The sequence below is a fragment of the Neopelma chrysocephalum genome, unplaced genomic scaffold, assembly GCF_003984885.1.
Source record: "Neopelma chrysocephalum unplaced genomic scaffold, ASM398488v2 Primary Assembly neopelma1_88600, whole genome shotgun sequence".
Classification (NCBI taxonomy): domain Eukaryota; kingdom Metazoa; phylum Chordata; class Aves; order Passeriformes; family Pipridae; genus Neopelma; species Neopelma chrysocephalum.
The window spans coordinates 1-22193 of record NW_020917756.1 but is presented as its reverse complement, the minus strand read 5'-3'; the positions used below and the strand labels follow the sequence as shown (position 1 = coordinate 22193).

The 22193-nt window shown below is 45.8% G+C and overlaps 1 protein-coding gene, 1 long non-coding RNA gene and 1 pseudogene across 3 annotated transcripts; all 3 read right to left on the bottom strand.

Annotated features, from left to right (window-relative positions):
• Positions 1–457: 457 nt before the first annotated feature.
• LOC113979756 (ketosamine-3-kinase-like) lies at positions 458–9446 on the bottom strand. 2 transcript variants are annotated; one of them, XM_027707052.1, is made up of 6 exons: positions 9213–9446; positions 5400–5551; positions 4000–4091; positions 3455–3537; positions 2922–3044; positions 458–2251 (listed from the first exon to the last, which is right to left on the bottom strand). In XM_027707052.1, exons 1-6 carry the CDS (start codon positions 9255–9257, stop codon positions 1913–1915), a joined length of 834 nt encoding a protein of 277 aa, XP_027562853.1. In that variant the 5' UTR covers positions 9258–9446; the 3' UTR covers positions 458–1912. The 2 variants fall into 2 exon arrangements, with proteins under 2 accessions (XP_027562853.1, XP_027562852.1); XM_027707051.1 differs by lacking the exon at positions 9213–9446 and adding an exon at positions 7847–8021.
• Positions 9447–9583: 137 nt separating this feature from the next.
• Positions 9584–12358, bottom strand: LOC113979755 (annotated as a pseudogene).
• A 1303-nt stretch (positions 12359–13661) lies between these two features.
• On the bottom strand, positions 13662–20715 carry LOC113979754. The gene is made up of 2 exons (XR_003537966.1): positions 20573–20715; positions 13662–13720 (listed from the first exon to the last, which is right to left on the bottom strand). It is a non-coding gene; the product is annotated as an uncharacterized LOC113979754 (long non-coding RNA).
• Positions 20716–22193: the final 1478 nt, after the last annotated feature.

Genomic DNA, 22193 nt, shown 5'->3' with positions numbered 1-22193 from the left:
AATTTAGGAAATGAAGATCCCACTGCTTTCTGGGTTACCCACAGATGTAGTGGGCTCAGAGGTGGCTGATCTTAATCTATTTGAGTCCCTTAATCTATTTGAGTCCTTCTTAATCTATTTGAGTCCCTAGGAGACCCTCACAGATAATGTAAACAATGTCTTGTTCACTCTGAGTCTGCATTAGAACTCTCATTATCACAGATGCACAAATAGCACAGCATCAACATTGGGCACATTCACGATCCCAGGTAAGTGTGATTTACTGATCTTTGTGACAGAATAAGGTACATAAATTGTCATTGATAAATATACTGATATGAGAAAGCACAAGCAATGGTATTCCCATGAAATAAGCAATGGTATTTCCATGAAATAAGGGGGAGCAGAGGGGTACAGCCCACTGGCCATTCCAGGATACAAAGGGGGAGTCTCCTCTGACTTCCTTCCCCTCTTAAGATTTATTTGTATTTTTTTCTTTGAGGTGGGGAAAAGACAACGTTCCAGTTGATGTCACCTCATGATAAGGTGCAGTTTGAGTGACTTTACTCATACATGTAAAGCATGTACAGGTTCCACTTCATTAGCACATGCAGGGTGTTAAAAGTAATATGTATTTTCAAGTCAACAAAACAAAAGTTCAGCTTTTGGTCACTGGTTTGGCCAGTCCTCTGACTCAGTTCCCATTAGCTGCATTGTTTTAAACAGGGCATGACCACAACACCTCTGTGCCACTCCATCCCTTTTCCCACTCCTTTCTTAGGGCAGCACACCAAGCTCTCTCAGTGTCCCTGCTCCCAATACATGTAGAGTTTGTTTCTGGTGAACTGCCAACACAGACACTTCTCTTTGCTCAGATTTGTATTTCAGCATTTCTCCACAAGGACTGAAGGGAAATGTCAGCTTATGGCATCTGTACTCTACAGCTACAGAAAATGTATGTGAGGCCTCTACCATGGCCAGATGGCATTGTTCCTTGGGAAATTACAACAATCAAAAAGTACATCTTCTGTTTGGAGTAGTGAGAGAATACACCTTCACAGGATGTGTACATGCAAAGTGTCTTATCTGAAAAGATCTTTAAGAACGCACACTACCAGAAAAAGCATAATCCAAAAAAAAAGAAGAGAAAACTAGTACTGGTGAAAACAAAATTGCTGTGGATAAAAGCTGACTGACCAGAAAGCACAGAATAGCCTACCCGGATTCCAGGAGGCACAAAAATTTCACACCACTTTATAACAGAACAGTATCCATCCAATAGAATCACTTTAGCAAACCACTGGAGGTCTTCCAAGACCTCTGGAGACAATCCTGATTAACATGCTCTATGGGCTCCTGCCTAAGCAGGGAGCTTGGACCAGGTGACATTCAGTGATCCCTTCCAACCTTATCCATTTTCACATTCTGTGAAAATGAATAGCAAGTCCAAATCCCTTCTCATAGTTCCCATTATATATTTTTCCTGTTGACTTTCAGACTATGTTGTTAATATTGCTCTCATGCACACAACTGGACATGAAAAGCTGAAAGGGTCTGAGCAATCTAACCTAAAGGGGGGAAGACACAGCAAAAAGCAATGAGCTCTTCTTCTAGCCATCTCCTCAGTGTTCATTTCTACTGTCTTGCATAGTCTCAAGTACACAGTGCTTCTTAGACACTGAGACCTTTATTCACTGTGCAAATGAATAGACTCCATCCATAGATATTTCCCTCATAAAGTTATTCCCAACTATCCTAAAAAGGGATGTCTGTTACGCTTGTTATTCAGCAGGACTCATTGATTGTAGATCTTCAGCCAAACAACAAGGTGAGGGGTCTCACAGGATTTTTTTAACATTACTACTCCTGTAGCTGCACTGATGAGTGTGGGGTTTTCCAAACAACCTGGGAAGTATTTGGCCTAAGCATCAAGTCACTTTACAAGGTTTCTCATAATGTTTAAAGAAGACCCTCTGTATCCTGAACCAAAATGGTTCCAATGGTTCATGTAGTGAAACAGCTGATAAAGCTTCAGGCGTTTCTCAAACCCTGCAGCTTTGGGAATTTTACTGTGATAAGCAGAATAAAAAGAACTGCTGAAGCCACCAAACATCCCAGCTATTGCAAGCTCATACTCTGAATGGCCGTAGAAAGAAGCCGGATCAAAGATAATTGGACCAGAATCATCCTCAGCTACATTTCCTCCCCATAGATCTCCATGCAGGAGAGCAGGAACAATTTCTACATCACAGAACAAACTGGGTATTTTCAGCTGCAGAAGGAAAAAACAAGATATATAAATACATTTTCAGGTGAATGATTGTAGAGTTTTATCTGCATAAACAGCATAGGACAAGTAAACAAAGACGCTGAGCAAATCCAGAGGATTACTATTTTTCATAAAGTCAGCAGCAGAAGAATAGCCATCCAAACCTTTTTTAGCAAAAAATTAAATATTTAAAACTGTATTTGGTGCTGGAATATTGACCAGGTTTAAGAACAACCACCACCACCACGTCATCATTAGAAGGCTCATGGATTTCTCATCAACCCTGAAGAATTTCCACAAAGTAGTACCCAAGGAGCTAACACTGCAGTCACTTAATTAGATGCATACAGTAAATGAACAGACAATGTGCTTATTTCTCATCATGAACATGTTACAGGGAATGAGAAATATGAACTCCATCTAGTATTTCCTAAACAGTAAGGTAAGGTGTTATCTGTCACTCTGGAATTCACTTTGGAATAGTAGCATAGGGTGATGTGGCAAAAGCCCTTACACCTTAAAATAAAGGGCCTCTTAACACCTAAAAACTGGAGTTTCTTACCAACAGAACCTGGGCCAAACCAACAAACAGCAACTTTTTTTTAAGAAAATAAAATCTGAATAACTGATACCCAGCTATCACTATAACAAGAACTGAGAGAATTGCTCCTACCTGAAGTTGTGCCCAAAGTTCTCTTGCTTCCCTGTCTCCTGAATTCTTTTCGATCATGTCCATCTGGGGCTGGATTCTTTGTTTGGCAAAGAAGGTCACCCAGTCACTCTGCCAGTCATTCACCTGAAGGACAGGACTGATGTGTCAGTTCTACACCACACGAAAGGCATATTTTCTTCTTTTTCAAATAAACATTTTGAGGATTATATAGTCTTTGTGCTGGTACCAACTACAACAGTAAATGCTACCATTTAACTGGACATTATCTTAAAACATTAAATTAGGGGAGTAAATAGTTTTCTTTAGTGATTAAAACCCAAGAAATGGAAAAGCTATGAATGTCCAGTGCACCAAGAAGTGCTGTCCAAAGCATTACTTCCCTTAGAAGACTGGAAAATATTTTTCTTTTCACTGCTCCACAAAAAATCATTTATTATGATAATTTTGACCCTTTGTGTCACTGAAGAGAAAAAAAGATAAACTTAAAAAAAGATAAACTGAAAATGATAAACTTCTGATGATGTACAACCTACCTGTGGAAGATAGCCACAGCAGGTAATTGTATGAAAGCCAAAGTGATCCACAAACTGGACTTCCGTTTGCCCTTGCCCTTTACCTTTCAAACCAAAAACAAAAATTCAAAACTAATGACAAAATATTAAGCAGCCACAACACAAATGAACCTTAAAAACTATGCAAAAGTACAATGCTGCTTCTACTGAGAACAAAAAAAAATTGTTTTTACAATGGTTGCTGCTGTTGTTTTTTAAGTTTAAAGCTCAATGTAAAGCAGCCATATTCTACTTTTCATAATCGCATTTTGAGGTACTGTATCTCCTCTGATGCCATGTCCTCCTAGAAACTGTGGTTTGGACTCCTGAGAGTGCCAAATTGAGTGTGTGTTTTGCTCACAGATATCCAAACAGAGCAAACAAAAGAAGCCCCCCTACCTGGGTGCTTCATCCAACTCATACTATCTTTAGTGGAAGGAGACAAACTTGTCCTGAAACAGCAAACACTATTTCAACCCTTCTGTAGATTATTATTAATTAGGTTAAATTTGCAAACAGTATTGTACCAACTGTGCTCTCTTCCTTCTTCAGCTTCTCTGCAAGTTGCCGGTTATGAAGGTGAAGATCAGCCAGTTGTGTTCCAAGAAGAGCTGAATGTCTATGAAACAAAAATATTCTTAGCAACACTGATACATGAATGAATCCACATCTTGATAACCAAGGAACTACTTCAAAAGATTTATCAAGTAAGTAAAAGAAGTCTGCATCTCTAACAAAATAATTTTTTACAAGATTCCAGTTAAAAATGCCTCCTCTTCCTATCAATATCGCACACAGACAAAATGTACTTATGTGGTTGTTTCTGACATGACTGTTAAAAAAAAAGAGGAACTATCAGTTCTAATTTCCGTGCGATATCACTTCCAGAAGAACTTCCAGTAAGATATCTGTAAGAAAGCACATGTTATGCCTTTTTTTTTTAATGACAAAAAGTCTTTGGGAAATAGAGCCAAACAAGGCTCGCTTCTCTGTATCTTTGTCTCTGGCTTCTTTTCTCTAAAAGGTCTAAAAGATGTGGCAGTCAAGTAGGCCTTATTATCTACTTGTAATAAGAGCTCATCCTCTACACATTGCAAAAAAGTCTTGCAGCAATTACAAACAACTCTTACAGTCAGTTGCCTCCCACATTAATAAAAGTACATTCCTTTTCCTGTCTTTGATGTTTCTCTACTTTCCCTGTTCTCAAGGCACTGTCACTTAAGGAAAATTTATTTCTTCATTTTGTTCCTGTTAGCACAGGTAGTAACTATCCCCAGATATTTGCACGACAAAGGAAGAGTTTACAATCCAAAACAAGATCTTTGCCCTTTCTCTGGGGGCTCACTGAGGGCTCTTCATGAATTAGAAACTCTGCCAGCGAGCAGGATGAGGGATGACTTTAAACTGGCTGCAAAAGTTCTGAGAATGAGGTGAGAAACTAGTCATGACCACCTCCCTAATGAAATCAGACACATGGATCCAACATATTAAGTGCTTGTCACAGAGAAGGGTCAAAAGTTTGAAACTATCAAAATGAAAGTAAGAGTTGTAAAAATATTGAAATTAATTCATTTGGGGAAGTGCTTCTGCATACTCATAACAAGCAACAAAGCACTGGCTCTTATATTACAGGTGATCAGGTAATTTTCCTTACTATAAAAAGGAACCTTACTTTTATCACTAATTACCTAAACAAACAAATCCAAAATTAACCAAAACTCAGACTCATTTCTTGATGTATGGCCAATTTTCTAGGTGAGGCATTATGAGGCATTTTATACAGTTCTCTGCTGTATAACTTTCTGTATGTCTCTTGACTTGCTCTGTAAAAAATTTAAACAAGTTTCCCCTCTGAAAACAAGTGACATAACTGTCATAACAACCAAAATTTCTGATTAAAGGAGGCAAAGATAACACTGTGTTTTACCTGTTTAAGCCCCTCATTTCCAAATGTTCCATCACAAATGCAGTGCTGCCCCCAGGTAGGTCTATAACTTTGATGGGTTTAGGCACTTTTATTGCCTGCGTTTTCAGGAGGGCTTCCAAACTTGCCATTTCTCCCTCAAACATTCTTCTGGCCTGCCAGATATTAGAGAAAAGCATCAGTCTCCATGAAAATCAGTCACAGGTAAACCAGGCACTTTCACAAAACAGCACTTTCGCAAGACCAATAAAGGCTGTAAAAGTTAAATGCTTCTACTTTAGCCACAACAAATAAAACAGAATGCTACCCCTTTACTGATACATGAAACACTGCCAAAGGACAATTTGCAACAGACATCAAATAAAAATTCCAAAGCCTACAGGACATCATAGAATCACAGAACAGTTTTGGTCTGAAAGGACCTTAAAGATCATCTTGTTTCACTTCCTGCCATGGGCAGGGACACCTTCCACTGGACCAGGTTGCTCTAAGATGCATCCAATCTGGCCTTGAACACTTCCAGGGATGGGGCAGCCACAGCTTCTCTGGGCAACCTGTGCCAGGGCCTCACCACCCTCACAGGGAAGAATTTCTTCCCAACATCCCATCCCAACCTATTTTTTGTCAGTGAACCCATTCCCCCTTGTCCTGTCATTGCATGCTCTTGTAAAAGACATCTTTCCTGTCTGCTCCTTCAGGTCCTGGAAGGCCACAGCCTTCTCTTTTCCAGGCTAAACAATCCCAGTTCTCTCAGCCTTTTCTCACAGGAGAGGTGCTCCATCCCTCTTGACCGTCTTTGTAACCCTCTTTTTGACTCACAAGTGAAGAACTGCTGATCTACTGAGCCGTGAGTTAGCTCTGTTCAGAGGAAATCAGTTAATACTGTATCTCTGTCTAAAGCATCATACTAAGTTAAAGCCTGCTGCTAAAATAGAGTAAAATTGCTGATGCACAGCTGCTGCTGCACACACAGCACAGCATTTACAATAAACTTGAGCAAAGCTCACTTTCATCAGCGCTCAGGATCCACACACAGGCAAAAGCACTGAAAAGGAAACAGCTGGATAGAAAATATACCGAGATCTTTTTTTCCCCAAGCCTGATCTTGTAGCTAGCTGGATTGTATAGCTAAATACACAATTTTCAAAGGCATAGGAAGGGTCCATTCAAACTACCTATCTGTATTTCAAACGACCAATACTACCAATTCAAACTCTTTTCTGTAAAGCTGGATAACCTTCCTATATTATCCTATGTTACCACCTCTGTGCATCCATCTAGCTCCCCAATATGAACAGAAAGTATAGAGAAATTTGGAATAGATATAGTGGCATACATGCTTCCAAACACATTTGTTTGCTATGAAAGGCAAACACAAGTTCTGACTTCTGTTCTGCCACTGAAACTTTTTACTTGATAGACACAACTATAAGATATCTTTAAAGGAAATTCCACCTGAGCTCCGCTTTTCCTGCTGTAGAGCTATGTTGCATTGTACTTACGTCTATCAAATGCTGACATCTACCTTCAACAGCAGACAGTTCCAGGTATTGAAAGCAGAAAATCTTGAGGAATTGTGACAAAATATCATTTACTGAGAAAAGCTCCTTCTCACATGCAGGGAATTAATTAGTGATTTACTTACAACCACGAAAGGTGCAGACAATTTTACACCTGCCAGTTTGCCTTAGACACTATTACAGCACTCGCAGACACAGTTACACCATTGCTACCCTCCCACAAATGACAACAACATGTCATGGTACTGCATGCCCTGGACAAACAATACTGATAACACAACAGAATCCCACCACAGAAATCATTTAGGTTGGAAAACACCCCCAAGATCATTGAGTCCAACCTTTGACCCATCACCACTTTGTCAACCAACCCAGAGCACTGATGCTACATCATCGTTTCTCAAACACCTCCAGGGATGGGGACTCCAGCATCTCCCTGGGCAGCCCCTTTAAATGCTTAACAACCCTTTCCATGATGAAATTCCTCCTGAAGGCCAGCCTGAACCTCCTCTGGCACAGCTTGACGCTGTTTCCCCTTTTCCTATCCTTGTTCCCTTAGAGCAGAGCCCGACCTCGCCCTGGCTCCACCCTCCTCTCAGGGAGCTGCAGAGAGCGAGAAGGCCCCCCCCTCCCCGAGCCTCCTCTTCTCCGGGCTGAGCCACGCCAGTTCCCTCAGCCGCTCCTGATGCTCCAGAACCTTCCCCAGCTCAGTTCCCTTCCTGGTCACGCTCCAGCCCTTCAATGTCTTTCTTGTCCTGAGGGGCCGAGAACTGCCCCCAGGACTCGAGGTGTGGCCCCAGCAGTGCCCAACACAGGAACAGTCACTGCCCCGGTCCTGCTGCCACACTAGTGCTGACTCGAGCCAGGAATGCTGCTTCCGACAGCGCCGCCTGCCCACCTCCCTCGCCCCCGCTCCCTACCCCACCACACCTCCGCCTGGGGGTTGCTCTTGACGAACACCCGGCCGCGATCCGTGTCGTAGCTCTGGCCCTGGCTGATGCAGCCGCCGCCGGTGTGCCCGGTGGGCCGCAGCTGCGCCGTGCCGAGCTCCCGCCTCAGCGCGTCCTCCATGGCACCCGCGGGGTCGCTGCGGCTGCGCGGGGAGCTGAGCGGCGCACGGGGCGGGCATGGGGGCGGGAGGAGGCGGCGGAGGGCTTTCGCTCCTCCTGGCCCGCAGGTTCAGTTTTGTTCTTACTATTTTCACAGAATCACGGAATACACCGAGTTGGAAGGGACCCACAAGGGTCGAGTCCAACCCTCAGCCCTGCACAGGACCATCCCCAAGTGTCACACCGTGTGCCCCAGAGTATCAGCCAAACGCTGCTTGAGCTCTGTCAGCCTTGGTGCTGTGACCACTGCCCCGGTGAGCCTGTTCAGTGCCCGACCGCCCTCTCGGGGAAGAACTTTTTCCTAATATCCAACTTAAACCTCTCCTGACACAACTTCAGGCCGTTCCTTCTGGTTTGGGTCCCCACAGAGCAGAGGTAAGTGCCTGCCCCTTCTACCACTCAAAGTAAAGAGTTTGCATTAACGAGAGAGGACAGAAAACAGCCTTGAAGTATTTCAATTTTCTACACTATTTTTAATTCAGATATGCACAACTTCATAGTAAAGGTACTGTGTCTTCAGTATCTACTGATAAGTTTATTTCAATGTAAAAACCTAAGTCCTGAAGAAAGGAAAAGACAAAAAAAAAGCAGCAACAAGAACAACAAAAGTAGTTAACAATACTGAAACTTAATGCACAAGTTTGATATGCTACAGTTCAGTAATGACATAATCTTAATTTTCAAATAAATAAGCTATAGTTCCTAGATGTGTCCTGGCTGACACAGCTGGTGCCAGAACTCCACCTGCTGTTTGTAAAATCCGATATTAGTCTCTTAATGTGAGGCAGCTTATTGTGCAGATACTGGCATCTGTTCTTCAGAGTAGCTGGGGCTAGACTGCAAAGGAAAAATAAGAAAATCTGGGCATGCAAACATGTCCTTTCCGTTAAAATAGCCTTGAGCCAGGCTTAGCGGTTACTACCTCCTACAGACTGTTTTATCTTCTCATACTCTGATAAGACCTTTCTTAAGAAGCATCTTCAAGGAAAGAAAAAACAAGCATAAAGCCAATATGAAGAACATTTCACTATTAACAGAAAATGCAAACAGATGTGCACCACTAAAAATATGCTGTTTGACTCAAGATTCTGTGAGCCACCACTCTCCTGCTTTGCAAAAATAAACACTAAGCCCCCATATCACCCAAGATCTGCAAGTAAACCTGTCAACTACCACAAAATCAGTACCTGATCCAATACTCCATTTGGCACATGCCTCACGCTGCCATGCATCCACGAACGGCTCAGGCAGGTGCAGTCTGAGGGCTGGGCAACTTTTTTTGGCTGGGTTTTGCAAAAAAATCAGTGCCAGCCCACACAGCACCTCAGCAAGTATGCCAGTTACTTAAGAGAATTTAAAATAATACTCCTTCACAAGATACACAAGTTCTGATATTGAAGATGTGGAATTTGCGTGTCCAAATCAGAACCGTCCGCGTTGAACACCCAACACACATCAGGGCATCTCTATGCGGCCATTGTGACGTCGCTGATGACAGAGGCTCTGCAAAGCTCTGGCGTCACAAAGGGGGTCCCTGGCTCCCCAATAAAAGCGGGTGAGCCGCACGCCCCGCACACCACCATGGCCCGCTACCGCCGGCGCTCCCGCAGGAGCCGCAGCCGGAGCCGCAGCCGCCGCCGCTCCCGCCGCCGGGGCGCGCGGAGAAGGCGCCGGGCTGGATCCCGCCGCTCCAGATACCGCCGGCGCCGCCGGGGCGGCAGGAGGCGCAGACGCCGCTGAGCGAGCACCGAGCACCGCGGACCAAGCCCCGCACGGACACACGGCGGGCCTAACAATAAATTAGCACGGCAAAGCTCACGTGGGTGTGCTCGTCTCTGCTTCGCTCCTCCCCATAGCGCCTCACGCCTCAGGGCTCCCCTGTGGGGTCGGGCTGCTCGGAACCCGCGCCCGCATTCCACGTGTTCTATCTGCTGCTGCTCCTGTGTTTCCAGCTCCGCTGTTCGACAACAGCGCTCCCAAAGTCTGTCCCTCCCCGTTTTTCTGTGCCCTGTTCATGTCCATCCCAAAGCTGAATCAAGAAGGAATGTGAATTGCAGACCTTTTCAGAGGTCCCCCACCTGATATTCGTGCTCTGTAGGAATATATTTACATCAATTAATCAAATTTATTTACATAAAATGGTGAATTTTTTACGTAACTATTCCTTATTTGCACAAATGCATCATGTGATGAATTTCTTACATAAATGATGCCCCTTATTTACATAAATTCATCTTCACAGCTGGCAAAGCTTCAGTCTGTCACCAGCAATTTTCTGCCGTGGACATGGTCCTGGGGTTCCCGGGCCCGTGGCTGTACCCCCCAGCACGTGGGCCGGCGAGGCGGCCTCTTGCTGGGCGGAGGGCAATCCTGCGGGCTGGGGGACTCTCCTCTGGGGGGGGGTGCTGGGACGCCCCGGGCAAGCGGTTCCTGCCCCGTCTGGGAGCGGAGGGGCCGCGGCTGCTGCCCTGGGCAGAGGGACCTGCCCCCTCTGCCTGCTGCTCCTGCTCTGCGGAGTCGGGCACAGCTCGGGGGCAGCTGGGGCTGCCAGGAGTGGTGGCCGCCGATGTATCGGCTTCCTCCACCTTGGAGCCTGCGGGGCTGCTGGGGGGAGTCCCCTCCTGGGAGCTGGACTTGGGGCTGCTGGAGCTTCTGGTGCTGCTGGACCTGGATCTGGAGCTGGCCACAGGGCCGTTGTTCTCGTCCCTGGCAGCAGCAGAGCCCAGCAACCCCTGTGCTTCCTCGCTGCACCGGCCCACGATGACACTGCTGACGCTGTGGATCAGTGGCCAGCCACCACGGGTCCCAGTATATTCCCTTCGGCCTCTGGTGCAGGCAGGGCCACACACGGTCCAGGAGATGCTGTTGTCGACGGAACAGTCCTGCCCACACCTCGGGCAGGATGCCGCCCGTGGGCTGTGGCCCTGCAGTCCCCTGCCCAGCTGGGGACAGTGTTCCAGGTGGGGGAGGCAGAGTGGGCACCACAGGGCGATGGGGGCTGTTTTCAGGCAGGTGGGAGGGAGCTCTCCCTGCTCAACTCTTGGTCTCTGGTGACTCCTGGGCGGCTGTGATGGCCATCTCTATATAATCATGTTCTTCATGGCCAGGAAACCTGACAGTCTTTACTGTCTTGCTGCAGAGTGGGCACGCTGGATTTCTCCTTGTCCACCGCGGGATGCAAACCCTGCAGAACTCGTGGTGACAGGGAAGAGCGGCAGCCACGTCATTTTGATGTCCTGGCACATGGGGCAGCCCCACTGTGTCTCCGTGGCCATTCTGTGCTCTGCGTGGGGCTGGACAGAGCTGAGGACCAGGAGCTGCTCCTGCTCGCAGGCACACTCGGCAGGAGTCAAGGCTTGGACCAGCCTGGCCCAGGCTCTGCTGGTGCCCAAACATGAGCAGTGAGGGACGTGGCATCGCAATTTGAGCAGCGATGTCAAAATGGGAGGTTCCCCCTGCAGGTGCTGGAGCTGGAGCTGCTGGAGCTGGAGCTGGCTCTGGCCACAGGGCCGTTGTTCTCATCCCTGACTGCGCCAGAGCGCAGCAGCCTCTGGGCCTCCTCACTGCACTGGCCAACAATGATGTTGTGGGGTTTTTTTCCCACTTGATTTCCAGTAAGCTGGCGGTTGACTGAAACTCTACATTTTCCACCAGAAGTTTTAAAGTCTGCCTGCTGGAGATAAAACCCTGTCAAGCACTTCTTGCAGACTAGTTTACTGAAACACATGGATCCGGCATCAGTGATTTCATTGTGGTTCATCAAACTCTGCTTTTCCATGGGAAGTCTAAAAGCTACATAACCTGGCCTCTGGTTTACTGGAGTTCTGGGTTGAACTACGCGGTGAGCTCCTCTCCATCTCAGCTGCAGAATTTATTTCTTCTAAAGCTGTAGAAGTGGCACAGGCTCAAAATGACATTGAAAAGCTCAACAGAAATGCACAATGAACACTGGATTTCTTATCACAGGAACACACCCAGCAAGGCAGAGTTCAGTCTGGGTGTTGTCTTGTTTTGGACTCGCAAATTAGAAATCGGGTTTAGCCTGGAGATCTCTTTAGAGTGTGCAGCTGCCTCTTGGAAGTGCAGGTGTGCTTGTAGAGACGGGTGCTTTGGGATGGTCTTTCCACATCTACCCTGGACATACGCACGGTGCCCACAAGCCTTGGGATTGCTTTGGAAGTATTTGTGCTTGAATCTATAAACACATGAGCATCCTTCTTCAGGAGCCAGTACGAAAATTCTGAACAGCTGGAGAAAGAGAAGTCTGTACTGTGGTTCAAGACTTGAGGAAATGAAATGGAGAAATGAAATGTCTTTTTTCCCCCTCTCCCATTTCTCACCCTCCCCCCCACACGTTTTCTGCCCTTTTCTCCGATCACGTTTCTCTCTTTTCAGTCACGTTTCTTGCCCTTTTCCCCTCACAGTTCAGTTCCTTTTTTCACTCCTTTCCCTCTCCTTTTTCACTCACTTTTCCTGTCTTTTTCCCCCCTCACCTTTCCCACCCTTTCCTCCTCACATTTCTCACTTTTCCCCCTCATGTTTCCTGCCCTTGTCCCATCATGTTTTCTGCCCTTTTCTCCCCTCACGTTTCTGTGCTTTTTCCAGTCACAGTTTTCACACTTTCCCCCTCATGTTTTCCACCTGTTTCCCCTCACATTTCTCACATTTCCCCCTCATGTTTCCCCCCCCTTTTCCCCTCAGATTTCCCTCTTTTTATCCCCTCCCGTTTCTCACACTTTCTCCGTCACATTTCCTGCATTTTTTCACCCTCTCAATGTCTGTTTCTCTTCAGTGGTGTTTGGCCTTCTCTTCTTTTTATTTTTTTTTCCTGCAATGCCTTACTCAAGTAAGGTTTCCTTGAGCAGCAGCCTGTGAGTCCGCCTGTTGCTGAACAGAAGGTCGTGCTGAACCAGAAGAATCTCATTAGGGGACAAACAAACCAGAGTGGACTTCCTGCTGGAATTTTGGTGTTTGGGGTTTTTGTTGTTTGTTTGTTTTTTCCCCAAACTCTACATAGTCTTCTTAGTGTTTTAAAACATATAGGTAGCCTTAGGGATACATATCTCAAGAGAAGCACCCACTGCACAATGGACTTCAAGTAGATCCCATCTCCTTCTTAAGAATCACCTCACAGTCACTATGACTCCTGTCTGAAAGAAACCTGCCCTGATGGCTCTTTAGGTTAAAGGAAGTCCATCAGAACAAGAAGTGCTTTTGGCCCTTTGTTGGCTCCATATAACTTTAAAAGGTGCAAACCACGGAGTTTCTTCCCATTTTCACCTATTTGGACTGACTTGACATCAGATGAAAGCACTGAGAGCCGAGGTTACAAACTGGCTCATGGATCTCTGCGTATAGAGACCAAAGACGCAAAACTGGATCAATCAGCCCGTTGTTCATTATTGTCCATCTAAACAGGGGGCTGAGAGTGGGGGCTCCGTCTGCCCTCTGCTGCTCCGGGGCCAGGGCTGGGGAGGGAGAGACCAGGGATGGCCCTGGGAGGCGCCCCCAGCTCCAGGCACCATCTTGTGTGTGGCTGCAGTCCCGGCTGTCATCTTGTGCGGTCTCTTGTGCCTCTGGGGATGGGCGCCTGTCTTTTTCTCTCCCACACTGGGATTTGGAAACGGTTCTTTTTCCCTGTGTTACACTGCTTCTTCCTTGTACATGCCCAAGTCGTTGTCTTGCTCATTTTACTCTAAGAATGGAAATAAGAGGGCTCAGATAAGCATCCAAACATTCTCTGACTACTGCAGCTTCAGCCAGCAGTCACCTGCCTCTGCTTTGCTCCTCCAGCGTTCTCTCTACCACAGCAACACACATCACTCAGCTTTCAAAGCTTTCCAGAGGATATCGTCCTCTGCCATCTCCTGTTCATTAGGATCTGGTTCCTGCCTCCAGACACCCCATGAGGCTGGCTTCTCTATGCAAGCACCTAGGCACGCACTTCTGTGCTTTCTTTTCATTTGGAGGGGACCGGCCGAACATTACAAGATAAGGATAAGACTAAGCTAATTCTCCACGTGTGATTAGTACAGGTTTATGTATTTTCTGTAGCCTTTTACAACCGCAGTTTGGAAGTCCATTTTACAGAACTGTATGCGCTACAGAGCGTTTTGAAGACAGCTCTTTCAAATTTTCCTTTTCTTTCCTAAATAAAGGCAGATATCTGGTTTACAAAATCACATTTCCTAAGCTGAGTCCAAACTACAGACCTTCTGCTGGTACCTGTCCATGCCTAGATCAAATCCAGTTTTCTCTGCATGAGCGTGCCACTGGGAGTTATCATTTCACAGCTGTTCCGTGTCTTTTGTGGAAGGAGTGGGTGATATCATTCCAGTTCCTAGTCAAGGCTTCCATATCTCAAAATCTCCTGCCTTAATTAGCACTAACTGGCATCCTTCTTGGAAGCATCAGAAGAAAGGCCAAGCATGAAGAATGAAGTAGTCTCTTTCTCCTGGAGGTGAACCCCCCAGGACACACACAAGGCACCAGGCTTAATGGTATGAGGGCTGAATATGAAGTTTATTCTTATTAGATTAACTAAAGGCTATTCTCATCCTTAAAATACACCAAAAAAAATAGCACAAGTGTGTAGTGGCCAGAAAACAACAGGAAAAGGGAAATGGGAGCAGAGTGGGAGCAGGCGGTGTGCTCGGGAGCTGATCTGCCCTGTCAGGCACCAGCCTAGAACTAGGCCTTGCCCGCAGCCCAGGTGAAATGGCCCCGGGCAGGTGGAAATTCAGAGCTCAAAATCAGGTGATGCCAGCTGAGGAGAATGGGTGGGAGCAAATTTGGGTCACAGGGGGAGCAAAATGCTGTTACATTTTCTTGGAACAGGCGTGGGAAGACGGGCACATGGCACCACCCTTTGCACACCCTGGGAAAGGGGGACACTGTGGAGATGTGGGAACAGAGCCACAAGCATGGACTTGGAGTGGTTTTGGGGGGGTTGGCAACCAAAGTCCTGCTCCTGAGTGGGGTGCAGGGACACGGAGGTCATCAGAGATGCAGGGCACAAGGAGGGACATGGGGGACAGGAGGCCATAATGGGCTGGGCTAGATCTGCACGAGAGTGACTGGCAGTGAAGGCATTTCCTTGCTAGCTGCAGAGCCACTGTACTTCCCACTTTACATGTGCAAGAACAATCACCCTACAGGCTTGGCCCAACATCACTCTGTGATGATCAGTCAGCCTCCACCCTCTCTGGCTGGAACCTCGACCGGGGGCAGCAGTCAGCAGTGTTTATGCAGGTTTGTCCGCTTTTTCTGCTGTGAATCCAGGAAGCGTTTTGCTTTTTCAGGGCAAGAGCAGAAGCTCTGGCCCAAGCAGACTGATTGGTGAATATCCATCTGTAAACTTTAATCTCAGTGCACACACAAGTATCCACAGCTAAGGTTAGAGGAAGCAGACAGATGCGATATTCACGGGTGACAGTGGGAGCCCTCTCTTCCCCATCACACATGCATTTTGCACATAGGCGTCTTTCGCTGGAAAGGCAAGCTATTTGCAATGGCGTAGTTATCCCAAAGTCCATACAACAGTGCACCAAAGCATTAGACCCTTCATTCTTCAGTACCTTCTTAACTGATACTGGCTAATTAGGTTCTACTGAATTCCAACTGGGGATCACCCCCATAATATTAGGGGGCTGTTCTTCCTTTGAGTAATAATGGCTCAGCTGTCTCTTGAGGACATATTGCTGACTGAAGGCCAGTCTCTCCCATATCCCTTGTAGAAGGAGTTTACCTTAGAGCCCCAAATTTTGCATGCATGCAAAAAGACCACCAACAAACCAACAAAAAATCCGTAACAGAAACTTTCAGGAGGACCAAGGCATAAAAGCAGATTCTGCTTATCAAACCCAGAGCAATTGCATTAAAATGTCTATGAATCTTTCTTTGGCATTCTCTTAATTATGGCCGTAGAGTCATTTTTGAGAGATAAATATGCTGCACCTAACAAGCCCAGATTACACAGTGACAGGAGCAATTAGTCATCCATACAGTATTCCAGCAATTGTGTTGCATTTTAGTCAGATAACTGGGTCCTGGACATTGCAACTGGCTTCCGATTTACGTTTCACCACTTCTTTTCCACATTCTGAGCCAAGAGTGTCCCAGGCGGCCAGGGGAGTGGGGCTGTGCAGGGAGGAGAAAGGCTCCGTGTGGCTGCGCAGCGAGGGGAAGGTGCTGCTGCCCATCTGTGAGCGAGGGAGTGGGCCAGGCACAGGGAACTGGGTGCTGTGTCCGTGGTTCGGTCTGCACATGCCATAAGGGTGCAGCTCCTGGGCCTGCACAGGGTGCTTGGAGGAGGGTGAGGAGGGTGCCGCTCTGGGGAGTAAGAGCTCCAAGCTGGGGTTGGTTTGTACCCTCAAGGGTGTCGGATCCCTTGCTTTGTTTAAATTTCTTGATAAATTTTAGCCACATGGGCCAAACTGAAAGTCCACGAGAGGAAAGGAAAGAAAGATTGAAAGCTTTTAGGGCAGGGTTTTTGTTTTCCTGGCAGAAGATGGAGACGATGCATGAAAGCCGTAACACTCCTTCCAGCAACTTCCAAGATCTTATAGCATTGAGGAGTACAAGGGTCAGTTAAAACAGGACTAATTAGGACTAGGATTTTAATCCAGACGATAAGATATAGGTTATTCATTTTCTGCTTCTTTCCTTGTCAAGGTCTGGTATGACATGTATTTCCACCGCTCAATACCTGAGGGGTTGCAACCCACAGTGGAGCAGAGGTCTTCTTGGTGGCAAATACAGGGGTCAATCCAGTCTTGCCCTTGACTTTTTTGTAGAGATTATTTTTTAAAGGTTAACTTCAGAGGGTTACTTCCCTGTACCACTGTCCACTCTGTGGGAGGAGGCTCTACTGGTCCCCTAACCCGGGATGCGTGTGACCACCCTTTTCTGCACTGCAGACTGCTGTCTCAGTTGTTAAGAGTACTTGGAAGGGACCTTCCCATGCCGGTGTTAAGGTTTCATCTTTCTGTGGGAGATGAGCAAAAAGAAGAAGAACAATACTGGAGATGGATCACAGTTTTGAAAGAATCGACAGAGGAAAACCTTATTTAAGACTACGGACTTTACTTACAAACAAGGGACTTTATGAATTAAGTTAGAGTTTAACGTTAAAATAGGGTTGTCATGTTATATTTCATAGTGTTTGTAAAGATTCTACCCTCTCTTATCCCTTTTTACTTGTTAATTCCCTTATAAGGTTGTTACTCCTCCCCTCTTGTCCATATACAATTGTAACCCCTCCCATGATCACGTATTTTATGCAAGCTCCTCCTCCTCTATCCATATTCATAATGTTCCAGAAAGTTCTCCTCCTTCCCCTATATAAGGGGGAAGCCATCTTAATAAAGAGTTCACTCCTGTTCCACCTGCAACCTGTCTCGGACCCTTTGAGTGAATTTCCCCATTTCCCTTAGCCGGGCTGTGTTATCTTTCCAAGATATTACTAGAACCCAATCTCCTGGCTTTACCTGATGTGTGTCAAAGTCCAGGGGTGAGGTTTGGGGCAACAACCCTTTCCTTCTAAGCTTTGCAAGAGAGAGCACAATCGCCTGCAAATAATTTTTGAGAGACAGGTAATTTGTTTCAGGAACTGGCAACCCTTCCTCCCTTCCCAGAGAAGGTAGGCCAAACAGCATTTCATAAGGAGACACTCCTGTATCCTTCCTTGGAGCAGTTGTAGTTCACAGTAGTGCTAAAGGCAAACATTTAGCCCTAGTTTCAATTATTAATGAATATCTAGTTTCAATTATTAATTTAGTAAAATGGGTTTTAAGAGTAGCATTCATCCTCTCAACACGTCCTCAACTTTGAGCATGCCAGGAAGTATGAAAACTCCAAGTCATGTCCAATGCAGCACACACAGCCTGTAAAATTTTTGAAGTGAAGTGAGTCCCTTTATCAGATCACTCTGTATCTGGGAATGATTTGTTCTAATTGAATTTTAGCCACCTTTGAGGTTGTAGAGGTTGCAGTAGGAAAAGCCTCTACCCAGTGAGTAAGATGATCAGCTATAGCCAGGAGGTATTTCCATCTCTGCACCGTGGAGAATTCAGTATAATCTACCTGTATACTTTGAACAGGTGTAGCGGTTAGGTACCGCGGTCCGGGGTTGGTGTTGGGACGACGACAGCAATAAAGGGCTCTTTACAAGGTGGAAGGTCTGAGGCTATCGCAAGTTTATTGAAGGAGAGTGCCTGCTTTTATAGGGTTCAGGGGGAAGGTACTGGAAAGATAGGTGGAGCATGGGATTGACAGGTGAGAGAACAAACCAGGGGACAAGCCAGGGAAGGTCGGAGGGAAAATGAAACAACTGGGGACCAATAACAAGTCACTCCACACTGCAGCAAATCTTAGCCAATCAGAGGGAGGAACAGGGGAACAAGGGGTGAACAAGTCTGAACATGTCCGGGCAATAGGAATAAATGGGGTACATCAATGTATGCATGCACGCATTAACAGTTTTATAAACATTCTGAAGTCCTTGAAGTCAACTCAGCAATGTCGTCTCTTAACTTCCATAAACTTCTCTCCACTTTTGGAACCCTTCCCACTGTGATTTCTATTCCTCCACAGTTAGGTAGGGTTCTTCCTCCACTAGGGGCTTTTCTCATGACTTTCTTATGTACCCTTGGGCAGACCAAACCTCGTTCAGTCACTTGTTTTGCTAGTGTATATACTCCTACCCAGCCATAGGTTCTTAGAAATGGGTCACATCATGCTTGGGTTCCCCAGGGTGTTTCTTGGTGTAACTTAATTAATATTTCTCTAGTAATTGCTTTGTTCAGTATTTGCCTTCCATGTGGTAAAAACCACCTGCCTTCCTGGGTTTTCACACCTCCCATTTTTTGTAAGAGTTCTTCTTCTTCCTTCATAAACAATGGAAGTTTTACATTCCCTGTTTTGCTGCTAGGTATCAAGGCCAGCATTTTGGTTTCTTCCTCCCTTGCAGCCTCCTTAGCTAGTTTATCAGCCAAATGATTTTTCCTTATTTCCAGAGTCTCTCCTTTCTGATGTCCCATTACAGGGACTACAGAAACAGCCTCAGGTAGATCAAGAGCTTCCAAAACTTCCAGGACTAGCTGCTCATGTACTGATTCCTTCCCTCTAGAGGAAATTAATGCCTGTTCCTTCCATATTTTCCCAAAAGCGCGTACTACTCCAAAAACACACTTAGAATCGGCAGAAATTGTTCCTCTCTCTCCTCTAAGTAACCCCAAGGCTCGTTTTAATGCATATAATTCACATGTCTGGGCCGACCAGCTGTTGGGCTCCCCAGTGGCGTAACCATTATGACGCTTCCCATTTATACATCGGGATGACCTGTCACTACAAATTCTCTTTCTGTCAACTAAGGGGGTTTCCTGTAAATCCTCTCTGACTTTAGTTTGGTATTCTATAATGTCTAGACAGTCATGGTCAGGGATTTCTGATTCTGCCCTCCCACACAGGAACTGAGAGGGATTTACATTCTTATCTGTAGCTAATACTAAGTTGTCCTTTTCCATTAAAATGGTCTCATATTTCAGGGCTCTTAAGTCTGTCAACCACCTCCCAGACTTCTGACTCAGAACTGTTCTAACTGCACGTGGAGTGGACACAATTAAAGCACCTCCAAAAGTTAATTTTCTGCTTTCTTCCACTAGTAAGGCTGTAGCAGCTACTGCCTGGACACAGGTCAGCCGTCCCCGCGATACCAGGTCTAACATTTTCAAAACGTAAGCTATGGGTCTTTTCTGGCCTCCCCATATCTGAGTCAAGACTCCGTAAGCCATTCCTTCTTCCACGCTGACATACAAGTGGAAGAGTTTCTCCAAGGAGGGGAGTGCCAGAACAGGTGCTTGGATCAATTTCTCCTTTATATCCTCAAACTGTTGCTGCTGATCTCTAGTCCACTCAGGTTTTTCTCCCTCTTCTTGTAATTTTTCATATAGGAACTCAGCATGCTGGGTGAAGTTCTCCATCCATAATCGACAATATCCAAGCAAGCCTAAGAACTTTCTTGTTTCTCGTTTGGTTCTAGGAAGGTGCATGGCAACAATGCCAGAAATGCATTCTGGGGTTATCCTCTTTCACCCTTCACTTGTTAAATGCCGGAGATATTTTACTTCTTTTTCCACAAACTGTAATTTAGTCTTAGAGACCCTTAGTCCTTTCCCTCCCAGGAAGTTTAATGACCGGACAGTTGGCATCTCGAACTTCGTCTTTTCCCTCCCCTGGTACCAATAAATCATCTACATATTTTAGTAACCTGACCCCTGGGGGTGTTCTAAATTCCTCAAGAACTTTTTCTAGGATTTGCCCAAACAAATTTGGAGACTCTGTAAACCCCTGGGGTAAGGAAGTCCAATGTAACTGCTGCTTCCTTCCTGTGATGGGATTTTCTTCTCAAAAGCAAATATATCCCTACTGTTCTCTGCCAAAGGACAGGCCCAGAAGGCATCTTTAAGGTCCACTACACTAAACACACATGATTGTGAGGGATTTTACTCAATAGGGTATAAGGATTTGGGACAGCTAGATGACATACCTGGACGAGCTTATTCAAGCCTCTTAAATCTTGAAGTAATCCGTAAGTCCCATCTGACTTTCTGATTGGTAAAATAGGAGTATTGTAGGGAGACATGCAAGGTTCTAACAACTCATCTCTCAAGAATCTTTTGATTGCCGGTTGTAACCCTTTTCTCCCCTCCAGGGATGTAGGATATTGTCTTACACGAACTGGCTGACTTCCTTCTTTCACTATCATCTCCAGGGGAGAGAGATTCACACCCCCTCCCCCATTCCGATTATCTTCTGCTGCCCACACAATTGGATCTATCTCCTTCCCATTCTCTGCCATCAGCCTGAATAACTTCACTGCCATCCGATCCTCTTCTGGAATCACTCCAATCCCCAACGGTATTTGTCAATCTCTTCCCAGTATATTAGTCCCAGCCTCTGGTATTATTACAAAACTAGGTATGGTTTTTCTGTCATCTCCCAAAACTTTTACTTGCTCCACCACAGGAGCAAGGAATCCTTCCCCTTTTAACACCAATTATTTTAGTCTGCTAAGTTCCTATTTTACATCCTCGTGGGATTTTAATTACACTTAATCTCTCAGCTTCCGAATCTACCATAAATATGAATTCTTCTTCCCAGGGTCCCAATTTTAAATTTATCAAGGGCTCTTCATGGTATTTGGGCCCCCGGGAATAGAGCCCCTGACACCCCTAATGCTGGGTATAATTCTCTGATTCTATCATTTGAAAAGTTTTCGCCTCCCTCTGTAACACAGGACATTCCCTGTAACACAGGGAATCTTTTAAAATTCCCCACCTTCCTGCAATGAAAGCACTTCTTGGGACCTGTTTGCCAGGTAGCTAACTCCCGTCCCCTCCCCCAGGGCACCATAAAATTATGCTGTCCACTCCTTTGCACTACCCCCCTTCGTCTCCCAGCTTCGTTCCCGGGTTGTCATTTTATCACTTGGTCCACTGCTGCCACCATAAGCTTACCTTTACTCTTCTGCTTTTCATCATCTCTGCTACCACAGACTTCCTGGGCTTCTCGCAATAATTCCTTCAGTCCCGTATCACTCCAGTCCTCCACTTTCTCTAGTTTCTTCTTCCTATCAGGCCAGGCTTTAGTGACAAAGTTGACTTTCAGCAATTCCTCACCAGCATCACTCTCAAGATCAATTCCTGAATATTGCTGCACATTCTTTCTAAGCCTCTGCAACCATGCAGTGGGTGATTCATCCCTTTGCTGCTTATTTTCAAACGCCTTCTCAAAACTCTGTCCCTTCGGCACCACTTCCTTTATTCCTCGAATTGCCAGCCTCCTGTAATCCCTTCAATCATATTCTGGTCCCAGTTAGATTGTAGTATGGGAAATTTCTGTCCATCAGGTATTCCCCCTTGAATATTTGGTGGATTTTCCCTTTCCCAAATTCTTATTCCTGCAGTCCGTATCATCTGCCTTTCTTCTGGAGTAAATCAAGTTCCCAGAATGGACTGCATTTCCTCACAGGTGTAGATATTCGGACCTAAAAACTGGTCCAATTTTTCTGACAAGCCTAAGGGGTCCTCTAATATATTACTCATTTCCTTTTTAAATTCCTGGATCTCTCTCCGTGCTAGGAGTACATTGACAAATCCTACCCCCCC

Bases quoted from the DNA above. Each gene is read 5' to 3' on its own strand.
- LOC113979756 (XM_027707051.1), bottom strand. From the start codon at position 7,987: ATGGAGGACGCGCTGAGGCGGGAGCTCGGCACGGCGCAGCTGCGGCCC. The intron at 3,538-3,999 runs GTACAATACTGT...TTGGTTTGAAAG, and splicing joins GAAGGAAGAGAGCACAGTTG to GTAAAGGGCAAGGGCAAACG. The intron at 3,045-3,454 runs GTAGGTTGTACA...CCTGTCCTTCAG, and splicing joins GCTGTGGCTATCTTCCACAG to GTGAATGACTGGCAGAGTGA.